This window comes from Labrus mixtus, chromosome 14 (assembly GCF_963584025.1).
Source record: "Labrus mixtus chromosome 14, fLabMix1.1, whole genome shotgun sequence".
In the NCBI taxonomy this organism is placed as follows: domain Eukaryota; kingdom Metazoa; phylum Chordata; class Actinopteri; order Labriformes; family Labridae; genus Labrus; species Labrus mixtus.
In genome coordinates this window covers 20116246-20129402 of record NC_083625.1, presented here as the reverse complement: position 1 = coordinate 20129402, position 13157 = coordinate 20116246, and the positions used below count along the sequence as shown (strand labels likewise).

At 37.9% G+C, this 13157-nt stretch overlaps 1 protein-coding gene across 4 annotated transcripts in view; it reads right to left on the bottom strand.

Annotated features, from left to right (window-relative positions):
- Positions 1–4615: 4615 nt before the first annotated feature.
- The window catches only part of abr (ABR activator of RhoGEF and GTPase), a 140886-nt gene continuing 132344 nt past the window's right edge, over positions 4616–13157 (bottom strand). For all 4 annotated transcript variants that reach the window (XM_061055682.1, XM_061055683.1, XM_061055684.1 and 1 more), the window contains 7 exons: positions 10410–10469; positions 9883–9992; positions 9560–9699; positions 8519–8653; positions 8251–8356; positions 7451–7604; positions 4616–6230 (listed from right to left, as the gene is read on the bottom strand). In XM_061055682.1, coding sequence (XP_060911665.1) covers positions 6141–6230; positions 7451–7604; positions 8251–8356; positions 8519–8653; positions 9560–9699; positions 9883–9992; positions 10410–10469 — 795 coding nt within the window. In that variant the 3' untranslated portion in view covers positions 4616–6140. The remainder of the gene's footprint in view (positions 6231–7450; positions 7605–8250; positions 8357–8518; positions 8654–9559; positions 9700–9882; positions 9993–10409; positions 10470–13157) is intronic.

Sequence of the window (13157 nt, the reverse complement as noted above, 5' to 3'; positions counted from 1 at the left end):
CAAGTCCCCCTTACAAAGCACCTTCTCTCCCTCCCCTTCTCTCTTTCTCTCTATCGCTTCTTTCACTTCTTGTGTCCTTTCTTAGGTATTTCATATAGTTTTGTAGTTTTACTGGTTATAGTCTGATGTGTGTCTATTGATGTCTTAGTATTTTGCTGTCTTTACTTGTTTTATTTTATTTTTTACTGTTTTTTTGAGTTGTTGTCCTGACCTTGTCTGTTTTGGGTTTTTTTGTGCCTCATTTGTTATGTATATATCACCAGTTTGTCACTATATTGCACCTAATACATAAAAAATATATACATATTTTGTCCACGTCAGATGTCCTGAATGGAATCAATTCCCATATTGGAAATATGTTTGGTGAAGGGACAACCTCTTCACTCAGAAAACCAAGGTTACAATGTAACCAAGCGTACATTTACAGAGATGCTCACCAGCACCTCCTGTGGCCCTTGAGTAACAACACACCCCAGGGCCAGGCAAAGATGAAACACAGTTTACTGTAAGAACATCAATACATGATTGTAAATAGATAAAGTATTCTAGAATAAGTTGCATATTTCACTGTAAGACTACTTTTAAAGAATGTATGGACAGGCCACCAACGTAACAATTACAAGTATAAACCACTCCCAGTGGCTACTGTCAATGTCTAGCAGCCTGAAGGCAGAAGAAATGAAATATGTTGAATAGCGGTTTGTTTTCCTGAGAGGAAACTTAAAGCGGCAGCCTGAGGACATTACCACAAACTCAGAGGACTGGAGGTAGTCATGTTGTGTGGAATTATGTCTTAAGCTTTTTGGACCACCTGTCTCTCCCAGAGGGAACACAAGTCTCTCTGCTGGTCTCAGATTGTTTTGGAGCAGATCTTAACAAATCTGTAAAGGCTTTTACTAGCATTTTGGATAGGGTACAAGTATCATGTTTTTATTATTGGCTAGGTCCAAGCATTTAAACTTGGTGATACTTTTCAATGGAGAACATTTTCTCTAAACAAAAAGAAGTCATCCCAGCACATAAACACTTATCAAGTTTGTATCGTATTGCATTACTGAGGTCATGTTTGTAGGACAAAAAAAACGTAATGAATATAGAAAATTCTTCATTCTTCCAACCACATTACTGCCTAATAGAGTTTAACTTGTATATGATTGACCACCAGAGGGTGCAATAGGCTAAAGTTGGAATCTAAATATCCAACTGTGGTTCAACCTTTCAGGAAGGTAAAACGTTTGTTTTACTCCGACAGTATCAGATGATGTAGTAGATGACATGTGTATCAAATTAAAAAACAAAAATAGGAAGGCGAATACATTACATTAAGCTAGCTGCTCCATCCATACATGACGGGTATGATAAAATGTATTTAATCCTTCCAACTAAACAGATCTGATTCTTGATGAAATCTAAGGAAAATATATTCCTACCCAACAGCCTCTTTAAAAAAAGCTGTACAATGTAATGTATGTATATTGATTGATTGATTGATTGATTGATTGATTGATTGATTGATTGATTGATTGATTGATTGATTGATTGATTGATTGATTGATTGATTGATTGATTGATTACATTTATTTTAGACATATCAAATAAAATCAAACATATCAAAAATACAAAAGCACGAAAATACAATAAACAAAAAACAATGTTCAAATTATTTCACAAAAAAAAGAAAAAGAAAAAGAAAATTACATATATTCAATTGATATGCCTGAAAAGGAGTAGGAAGAAGTATAAAACTTATTTAATCCTACCCCTTTTCCACAGCTCAATAATTAATATTTATTAAATGAACTTCCTGTGTTCCTTATAAGCTCTCTATATATACAATTTATCTATATACAATTTGCTATACTATATTTATGATACTATATTTGATATTTACAATCCAATGATTTTCCAAACATATATACAACTTGATATACTATGATTTTTTATAATTTATATATTTATACAATCCATATATCTAGTTTGGTATAGTATGTTTACAATTATACATTTGATGCAATCTATATATATATATATATATATATATACAATTTGATATAGGCTACTATATGTACAATTTACATATATATAATACACATTAACATACACCTGTGTATACAAAACTTGTAAACCCAATTATTATTATATTTATTTTATTATTATTATTTTATTTTTATTTTTTTCCTTCTTAAAGCTCTCCCTCATCCCTGTACCTTTTGAAAATCATTGCTTTGTACATGTTTTTAAACTGGATCATGTTTGGACAATGCTTTAGCTCCGTGCTCATACCATTCCACAGTTTCACACCACCAATTGAAATGCATTGACTTTTTAAAGTCGTGCGAACAGCTAGCATCTTAAAATTTAACTTTTCCCTCAAATTATAACCCCCCTCTCTGTCAAATTTTTTTTTTTAATATTACCTGGTAGCAGTTTGTTTCTTGCTTTGAACATGATTTGTGCCACTTGATCGTCAACCAGGTCAATGAACTTTATAGTACGGGAATGTAAAAACAGGAGGTTGGTGTGATCATAATATCCTGCTTTATTGATTGTTCTTATGGCTCGTTTTTGAAGTGTGACTAGTGGTAGCAGTGGGCTTTTGTAAGTGGTCCCCCAGACCTCCACACAGTAATTTAAATAAGGTAAGGTCATTGAACAGTAGAGAATATGCAATGATTTGTGATCCAATATATGCTTTGCTTTACACAGGACTGAGATGCTACGTGACAGTTTAGATTTAACATGTTTTATGTGAGGTTTCCAGCAGAGCGTGTGGTCTATTGTCACACCTAGGAATTTATTTACATACACTCTTTCAATATTAACACCATCTATCTTAACATTTCCGTCATTATTTAAATTATAATTTCCAAACAACATGATTTTTGTTTTGCTTAAATTCAATGATAATTTATTATTGTCAAACCACCTTTTTAATTTGCTCATTTCAGATGTAATTAACTCCAGAAGCTGCTGCAAATCCTCTCCCGTACAAAAACTATTTGTGTCATCTGCAAATAACACAAATTGTAGAATATTTGAGGTTTTACATATATCATTTATATAGAGAATAAAAAGAATTGGGCCCAACACTGACCCCTGGGGGACACCACAAGCAATGTCCAAACAAGATGACGTGTATTCACCCAACTTCACAAACTGTTGCCTGTTATGTAGATAGCTCCTCAGCCAGTTTAATACAACCCCCCTGATATCATACCGTTCTAATTTATGAATTAATCTGTCATGATTTATTGTATCAAATGCTTTTTTGAGATCAATAAAAACACCAGCTGCATAGTTATTTTGGTCCAGGGAATTTTTAATTTTTCAATTAGCTCAATGACTGCTAATGAAGTGGATCTGTTGGGTCTGAATCCATATTGGCTGTCAGTTAGTAAGTTGTGTTTATTGATAAATTTGTTTAGTCTGTCAGCAAAGAGTTTTTCTAAGATTTTTGAAAATTGAGGAAGCAGTGAAACAGGCCTGTAGTTTGTGAAGTGGTGTTTGTCTCTAGTTTTGTACAGTGGTATGACTTTTGCAATTTTCATTTTTCTTGGGAATTTACCAGTTTTAAATAATAAGTTACAGATGTGCGTTAGTGGTTTTGCAATTCCCCGAATGACCTGTTTAACTATTCTCATGTCAATGTCATGATAGTCAGTAGAAGTTTTGTTTTTACATTTATGAACAAGCTCTGTAATTTCACTCTCTTCCACTGCTGTTAGAAACATTGATTTTGGATTATTATTATTATTGTTATGTCTATGAAATCATAATTCTTGTCGTCAGATCTCACAGAAACAGGGATTTTTTCAGCTAGTATTGGTCCAACATTTACAAAATAATTATTGAAGCCATTAACTGCATCATCCATATTATCAATAGTCATATCATTATCAATAAAGTCATGTGGATATTTAACTTGTCTAGAACCATTTCCAATAACACTATTTAATATAATCCATAAACCTTTACTATTGTTTTTATTTTTATCTAATAATTTGCTGTAATATTCTTTCCTACTATTTCCCATAATATTAGTTAGCTTATTTTTATATTTCTTATATTTATTTTCTGCATCTTTGGTTCTAAGTTTTATGAATTCTTTATATAGTGTATTTTTCTTTTTGCAGGCATTTTGTAATCCCTTAGTTATCCATGGACTATCTGAACATTTAAATTTCATTTTGATTTCTTTTATTGGATTTATTAATTCATTTTTTTAAAGCGTTCATTGACTCTTCTGTCCGTACTCTTCTGTACTTGACTGTACTCTCCTGTTTTTCCCTCTTGTAGTCGTTATATACATGTAGCTCTTTTGTTTTAAATGGAAAACCCTCCCATATTGGATTTTCATCACATTAATGACAATGTAAAGCTGGAATCTCTTTGTAAGTTGATGAATGATGTGTCAACATCTGTAACTATATGATCCAAATAATTAAATTAAAAAGCAGGAGTATAACAATGAAGTCACAGCTATGATATGTGCTGCAAGGCTGGAAATACAGTGGCTTCAAATAACACAGCTCAGGTTCTTGTCACTATGTTAATGCACATGTGTTATTAGTTCAACTGATAGAGAGGTTTAATATCAACACAGACGGACACAAAGTGAGAGTGTTTTGGTAACTTTTATTTTACTATAAAAGGGGGGAAAAGTTCACATTAACATTTAGCCTCAATATTACAGTATATTGAAATTCTTCTCAAAGAAGTAAAATACAACATTTTTTTATTTCATTTTAATCTTATATTAAAAATATCAAATAGTACTCATCTAGCAGTGCTTACAGTATTTGAAGATATGTCGCAGGCTTGATAGCAGAAAGGTGGGCTTTGTACAGAGCAGTTGTGGGTGTTTGAACGAGGGCCTCTCAGAGACAACCTACCTTTGTGTTACCCTGCCTGGTTTGATTGACAAGCTGATACATGCAACGAGGGCAACTACACAAATCATCCTATACTTTATTCTGGTGCAGTAAGACACTTGGAACAGGCTTGCAATAAAACAACTAGAGAAAAAAAAGAAGCTAAATGTTCCATTCATTGTGTTTTTTTTCCCCCTCTAACAACCCTCATGTCACAGAGTGCCCTTCCCCCTCTACTAAGTGATCTGAAATTAAATGGCAGAATTTCTGGTGATCTTTTTCAGTACAGCTTACCAACCATGGACATGGTGAATGAGAAAATCAGACTAAAGAATAACATCACTACCTGAATAAACTTCAAAAAACAGACTTCTTAGAGCATTTCTCTAGTTGCACAGAACTGTACAGGCACAAATATTATATATATTCAAAATAAATAGGGCTAATTTGGCCAAGACTCACTGGGGAGGGCAGTTCTCTCTTGTTTGTCAGCACAGAGAGACACATAACCAGCCATTCATGAGGACGGCTTCCCAGCCACTTCTAAACCTCACAAGTTCTCATAGTCCCTTAAACACACACACAAACACACATCCACTCACTCATGCTCTTGCTCAATCACTCAAGAACATCCACATTGTCACTCACACCCAGCCTCCTCCACCACACACATGCACAAAGACAAAAGACTGAAAAGGAAACTAAACAGTTGTTGAACATAATTATCAAACATGTAAATGCCTTTTTTTTACTGGAATGCCTCTGAACATGAAACAAAGCAGGAGGTTGAGTCGACTGGTTTCTCAAATCTTTAAACCAGTGTCCAAAAAGGAGTCACTTGATGACACCACTAGACACAGTAAGATTCTGTGCCACTGCGCCAGGCTGCGGCCTCCAGACCCTCAGATCTCTCCCAACATGGTGCAAGACTGCCTTGTTGGTGGGAGGCAGGGTGGAGCGGCTCTGCTCGCCTCACTTTACTAACATGACATGACGTGTGACGAATAGACGACCAGAATATCTCATCGCCACCTCCCTTCGTGCTTGGCTCCATCTCTTCTCAGGACCGGGGGTGGTGAGGTGGTTCATTTGGGGGTTAAAGACAGGATGAATGATTTCGGGGAGGGGGGAGGGGGGGCTGTACAGTCAAGATGAGCTGCCTGATAGGAGAAGAGGTGAGGCAGGAGGACTGAGAGGCAGGGACCTAGATGTGTTTTGAGTCTCTCACTCCCTCCTCTCCATATGCTGCCCTCAGGGAGGTGTTGGAGATCAGACGTCGGTGGAAAAGTAGAGCGTGTTACGCTTCAGTTCAGCAAAGGAGATGGGAGGATGCTGCAGGTAGTAGAGAAGTACCTGGACCTGAGAAGAGAGGACAAAACATTGTTTGATTTGAGAAGAAAATAGTCAAGTTCATAGAGATGTAATCCATTTCAGCCTTTTTGATATGTACCCTTTAATTGAAACTATCAAAGACTGACACTGTATGCCCCCAAATAATATCCCAAAATCTCATTGCACAAAGAAAGGCTGAGCCTTTGTGATGTCATAAGGTGTAGTTTGTAAACCGTGGAAGATGTTTTTTGTAATCCATCTAATCACTAGTGTTTTTGTTTTTTTGTCTAACCTCTACTTAGGGTTCATTTATGGAACAGGAGGGATGTAAAGAGGAAATATTATGTTTGAGTCATGCTGTTACTAACTTCAACTTGAAAACATCTTTTTGCTTGTATTTGTTTTCACACTTATAGTACACTGAATACGTTATCAATTGAGGCCATAGGACCGAGAGGCGTTTGTTTTATCCACTCATAAATGAAGACAATTTTAAAATGTTAGAGAAATCCCTGAATAAGATCAGGAGCAACCACTTCAGGTGAACTTTTACATCCAACCTATGACTGACTGATGTTTTGTTTATTAGACTGTAAAAAAAGATCCAAATAATTTGAATTCCATAATAACACTATACAATGTGGGAAGGTCCAAAGAGACTCAATATGTTATCATGTTATTTATTGCTGCTTAAAAATCTGAGTTTGAAGCTGTTTTGAAAGAGTGATTAAAAAATCTATTCAACTTCTTGATCAGTCTAATGTCCCCCCCCCCTGCGACACTGCTCCACAAATTTCCCCTAATCTCCTCTTTAATCAGTTACATCTCATGTCAGTCAACCGTCAGGAAATGTAATTTGATTGACCTGGATAGTGGACATGGCTTCACGCTGCAAAGAGCTTACAAGGACAAACTCTTTTTAGTCAGAATCTGAATTTACAATCAACATTTTATCACTCTGAGAAGGGAAGTAGATGGAATTCCTCTTTATTATTTCAATTGAGGATCATTATTTCTTCTGTTTATGAGCAGGAAACTTGTCTTTTAGTGAACATGAATGGATGGCCTGCAGCCTGAATACAGCTGGGAAAGTAAGTCTGCAGTGACACGGGTCACTCAGCGATGTAGGAGTAAAATACATCCAGTGTCTACACACCATTCCACCGTCGACTGCCTACATTAACAGACTGATTCCTGCTTTTATCAGTAACTGTTGAATGACATTCAAAGACACAGTCTGGACTCACCTGTGCCATGACATCGTGTGACCAGATGTCAGAGGCTGAGGTGATTTGCTGTCCCTTTGTGCTCTCGGACTCTGAGGGCCTGAGCAGAGTGGGGCCAAACACAGTGGCCAGGTTATGGAGGGACATCTTGTTGATGGGCTCCTTCTCAGCCACCCTGCAGGAAGAAACAGAAACAGGCCCATCATAAGAAGGCAGCAGTAACAGATGTAGACACTAACTGTGGACAACAACTGAAACACTGTATTTCCCTTTAAAAAGGTTTTTTTTTTTCATAAAGAAGGGCTGCCCTCTGCTGGTGAAAAAGAACTGCTAGTGTAATACAACGAGGGGGCGTAATGTATTGCACGGCATGGTACGGAGTGATCATGCCCTCATAGGCATCCTCCACAGCATCTTCCCATGGAACCACAGGTTCTATAATGTGAGTGGTCTTCAGCGACTGGGACGAGATTTCCAGGTCTAGTCTAAGGTTAGTGGAAGCGATTTCAGGTGAGAACATCAGTTGCTGGCCAACATCCAACCATCTTTCCAGTTGCAGGTCATGCTGAGTGAAGTGTCCAGTTTCTGGTTTAATGGGAGGATGATTTAGTGTTTTTTTGACATTCTCTGACAAACATTGTCCTCAGGGGATTGGCTTCTCCTGGGGTCAACGAGTTGTTTGAAGTCGGCTTGCCAGGCACTTGAGCCTAGCGTGAGGCTGGTCTTACGTTCTGTCATGACATGTCTAAGACTAGCTGGTGCTAGAGCAGAGGGAAACAGAGAGAGGGTTCATGTGTACGTGTGTGTGCTTGTGTGTGTACCGTTTGAGGTGCTCCAGCAGAGTGAGGAAGGTCATGAGGTTGGGGTCAGGCAGGGAGCGCAGGAGGTGCATCATGCAATTCTCCTTGGCTGCTGGGTCTGAGAGTGCTGCAAAGGGAGAGAAAAAGATGTCAGATGTGATTATGATGAAACTTCTTTTTATCTTTAGCTCTTATCTCTTCCACCCGGATACATTTAACCTCCCTTGTTAAACTCTATAACGGGCCCACTGATGACAAACACACTCTTCTAGGACTCAAAGTCACACACCTATGCCCTCCATGAAGGCAGGGTAGAGGCGGTCTGTGAGCAGAGGCTCCGGCAGCTCCCTGAAGTACAGTTTCAGTGTTCCTGCGATAGCGTTGATGTCCATGTCACTCAGCATCATCAGGATATCTTTGGTATCTACAGGTCAGACACAAACACAGACTGATTAGTCTGAACACACAACATCAGTACAGACTTGTTCTAACACAGCTGTTCTCTGTGTTCTCTCCTGAGAAAAGTCATCTCTCACAAACTCCACATCCAGACACGCACAGATGAAGACGTAAAATACAAAATATTAAAAGGGCTTTAATACGGTTAGAAAGGTATGAAAAGCCATGACCGACACTGTGTGATTGTTATGCAACGTAAAATTGAACACATAACAGCTGCTGCTCATGCCAGTTCACTTCACACACATATCATATCTATAGACTGTTATGAAAAAGGCTTTGTTTAGAAAAGCCTCTGAATGCAGGAAAGTCTCAACATCTTAAAATACATATTCATATTTAAAGCATCATGCAGCTTTATGCAAACACTACATTTATAGGGACACAGAGGGTTAAAGCTTGATGACTAACACAGCATTTTATAAATCAACAGGATGAAACATTTCAGGTTTCCATTCTCTACCTTGCAAGGGAATTTACAGATAAACATGTTTCTAGTCAATGTCATTGAGTCAGTGGAAATTTAATTCACTTGCCTCATGAAGTATGTATAGTATGTGTAGTATGTGTATTTGCATTTTATGGCATGTGTGGATTTCTTTCATATTTCCACATCTGTAGTGTAAGGGGTTTTTTAATACTGAAACTGTAAATGTAAACCTGTCTATTCCAACACAACTTCACTGTTTCTTTTTTACTTCTTTATACATGTCATATTTTTTTTACAATTTATTTGATATTAATTAATTGTCCTTGGTTCTTTGGACCAGAAACACAGAGACAAATGAGACATATTTGTTGTATGTGCGAACAAACTTGGCAAAAAAAACCTCAATTCTAATTTAATTAAACTGTTCTAAACGGTTCTTACTGGTGTCAAATGCTGTTTTGAGGGCCTGGATATCCGTGGCCACCCCTGAGATCCTGTAGATTCCTACTTCATCAATCCCCCTCTTCTCCACCTCCTCAATGCACTGACGGACAATGTAAGGCACCTTGGAGCGCTCGCGCCTGTGGAGACAGCAGCAAGTGTGTTACTTAATGAAGATTTCAGAGAAGATTTTCTTGATTCTGTTCACGTCTGTTTCATCACTTAAACATCATCAATGAAAATGCGTTAATTTTTACAGTCTTATTTAATATTTATTCAGCTGAGCTTTGAGGAAAAGCTACTTTGAGAACGATCATACTTACTTTGTCACCACATTGATTTTGACTCCAAACACCCCACTCTGTTTTTTGGAAGGCGTTCTCTTCAAGCTGAGGTCCCGACTTGTAAACTTCATGGAGAATTCCACTTTGATCTGAAGGTAAACAAACAAACACAGTTCAAAGTAAACACAGATTGCTCCATGAAGCCAGAGTGTTTGGACATACTGTAGAAATAAAAATAAAGAACTGTCATTAGGATATGACACAGCATTTGTATTATAACATCAAAGACATTTTCACTCTGTATATTATCAACCAAATTATTACAAATTCTTAGTTTTCACACATTTCTCTAATTTAAGGATAAAACACTCGACCTAAGTACAGTATAGTCTTATTTTGAGTGCCTGCAGAGTTATAGAAAGGTTCAGGGTTATGAAGATGCCAAGCGAAGAAGAAAACCCCTGTCCAATCAGAATCGCTGGCAAACAAAACTAAAAAACACTCTTTAAAATATTGACAGTATAAAATGCCTTCCATAACCTTTACTAACATTACTTATATCTTACCCCGTTCATCTCTATGACGTCCATGTGCCAGTTTTTGGACTGCACGGTCTGAGGATCGAGCTGAAAGACACAACAGAGACAGAGAGATTAGGGGATAAGATTCTTGCAAACTCTTTACCAAGATTAAATCATATGACATGATGTTCCACACAGGGGATGGTCCTGAAGATAAGACCAATCAAATCTGAGACACAAAAAAGTATTATGAGAAACTACAATAGATACAATATTCTATAAATGAACAGAATTCACTTTGACAAGGGTTCCTAATGTGCACAGCATTTCTGAGGTGTTTCTGAAGTTCAGTACATTTAAACACATTTGATTTGGAAATAAGAGAACACTAAATTAAATATATGCAGCTGTATATAAGAGGAGAACAAGTCAATATTTGGTGACAAACACTGCAGTTTCAAACTGAGGACCTTTAGTGTGTTAGGTGGACGTGAACCACTACACTACGGGACACGCCCCCAAACACAGTCTTAAAGCATGCATTGGAAATCCTCAGAGGAGAGTTCTGACATCAATAGTGAACAAAAAAAAAGTTTGAATAAGGAAGGCAAATCTGCAACTTACAAAATCGAAATATGATGGGGGGTTTGATTGAAAGCACTTAAGCTGTCATAAATATTCATACAGTCCAGAGTTCACCTTTTAGCTTCTCCATAGTTCAACTGTCCAAACCCGATCAAAGTCAAGATGTTTTAACAGCAAAGCCACCAAGTCTACCTAGGAAAATAATAATGAGGCGAATGTTCCCCACATTTTAAGGGGACCAACTAGGGCTCCAGACACTCTGGAGTACCTCCCCTCACTCATTCTCAGATGCTCTGTAGGACATGATAGATGGGAGTCTGTTGTTGTTGTCTTATTGAGGTCTGCTGTAGCCTGTGCTTGTTGTTTGAGGCCACACCAGCTAATGTCTTTTTTATAGGCGTCTGCTCTTCACAGTTATGTCATTCCTACGATACATAATGATGTACTCAACTTAGAGGGAAATAATGATGGTTGGATGAGCACAGGGGCGGCACACTTCTCTTATTGTCAGCATTAGGCTGCAACCATTAAAAGTTCTCAGTGAGTGTATTTCATTACCTCGTAAAAAGGCCATTTGGCATTGGTTTCACGCATTCCTATTATGGTTAAAGCTTGTTTTCCCAGCAGGGTTTGGGTCTGAGACAGGGGACAGGTAATCACTGCTATTCGGTCTTTACACAGCTACTGCCAAGAAAAGAACCGGGCAAAGATCCAGGACTCTCTGCTGACGGCTCCCGGGACCCCTCCAAGTAGCCTCAACTGAGAAAACAAAAACTGTTCCTCCAACTTACTTCCTTCCTATTACCCTTTGCTAATTTCTAAAAAAAAAAACCTGATTAAAAATGAATGTGCTGCAGCAGGGTTGTAAAAACAAAGAGGATCATTTACAGGCAGCAGTTACACTCATTGACCCCTCTAGGAACTGTATCCTCAACTGGCCCATTATCGGTGATCAGTTAACTTTTCCTTTTGTCTAAAGTTGGTATAGTAAAGTCTCAACATCCCAGATCTACCTAGCTTATTCCAAGGCTCGCTTCTTGCTTGTAAAAGCCTTTCTATTTTTTTCAAGGCCCTGAGAAAGGCACACCAGCAACGCCTTATTGCCCTTTCTCTTACATCCACAAAAAAAGAGCAATGACCATTTTCCACACTTAGGAAAGCTTGAAGGAGATTTCAAGGCAAGCACATGAAGAATTGTGCACTTATTTAGCAACAGATACAAGTCTAAATGTATGTGGTGTTTTTTGTTTTTTTTAAACAGACATCTTCAGTGTTATTTGGTTGTGATTAGGATTGCATCACTCCACTGGCAGATCTCTCTTTGAAGGATGCTGAAACCAGTCAGAGATAAATAAAGATATGCTTTTACAGAAGTGGACCGCTGCACAATTGGATCTGTATGCATTCCAGTTGGGGCACTGAGTTATTCTTATTTAGAATACAGTCAAGATGTGTGTTTGTGTGTTTACTAGAGGACAGAGATCCATTAGAGTGTGTTGCTCTGTTACATGGGTACCATGTTTTGGGGGCTCAGCTGGGTACTGTGCTGCTAATTTACTTTCTCTCTAACCTTTGTAAGGCCTACTAACCCTGACCCCTGTGTGCTCACACACACATATATCATCTCTTTGCCCTTTGGTTCAGCATCTAATGTAAGTCAGAGTGCAACAGAAGCATGTGGCTGCCATGTGTAGGCCGTACAGGAAAATGATTCTCGGTTTCAGTATCTCTTCCTGCCTCCGACTGGAGACTTTGACAACCGAGCAAAATGCAAGAAGAAATATTGTGATCAACAGTCTTAACTTCAAAAGAAGAAAACAGACATCTGTAATCCAGGAAGCACATACAGCGTGTACTCTGCTGTGACTGATCTACAGGGACAGAACCACGCAGATAAGATAAGGCAGGCTGCTCTGCTGCCACATGAGGAACAAGCAGTCCATTGACACTTTCCGTTTTGGCAACAAAGAGATGAATGCTATTTAAACCTAATTTGCTGACATCTTTAACTTTCTTTAAAATTATCTTTCAGGGTGAAAATCACTTTGTGTTGCCAATCCCTTTGATAGAACATCTGAAAATGTTATTATAAAAACTGCGACGTAACCTCAAAAACTGAAGCAAAAGAGAGAGTTAAACAACCACACATCAGTAATGAAGGCTTTACACAACGTTTACGGATACAATGTACAACCTGTTCACAGATAT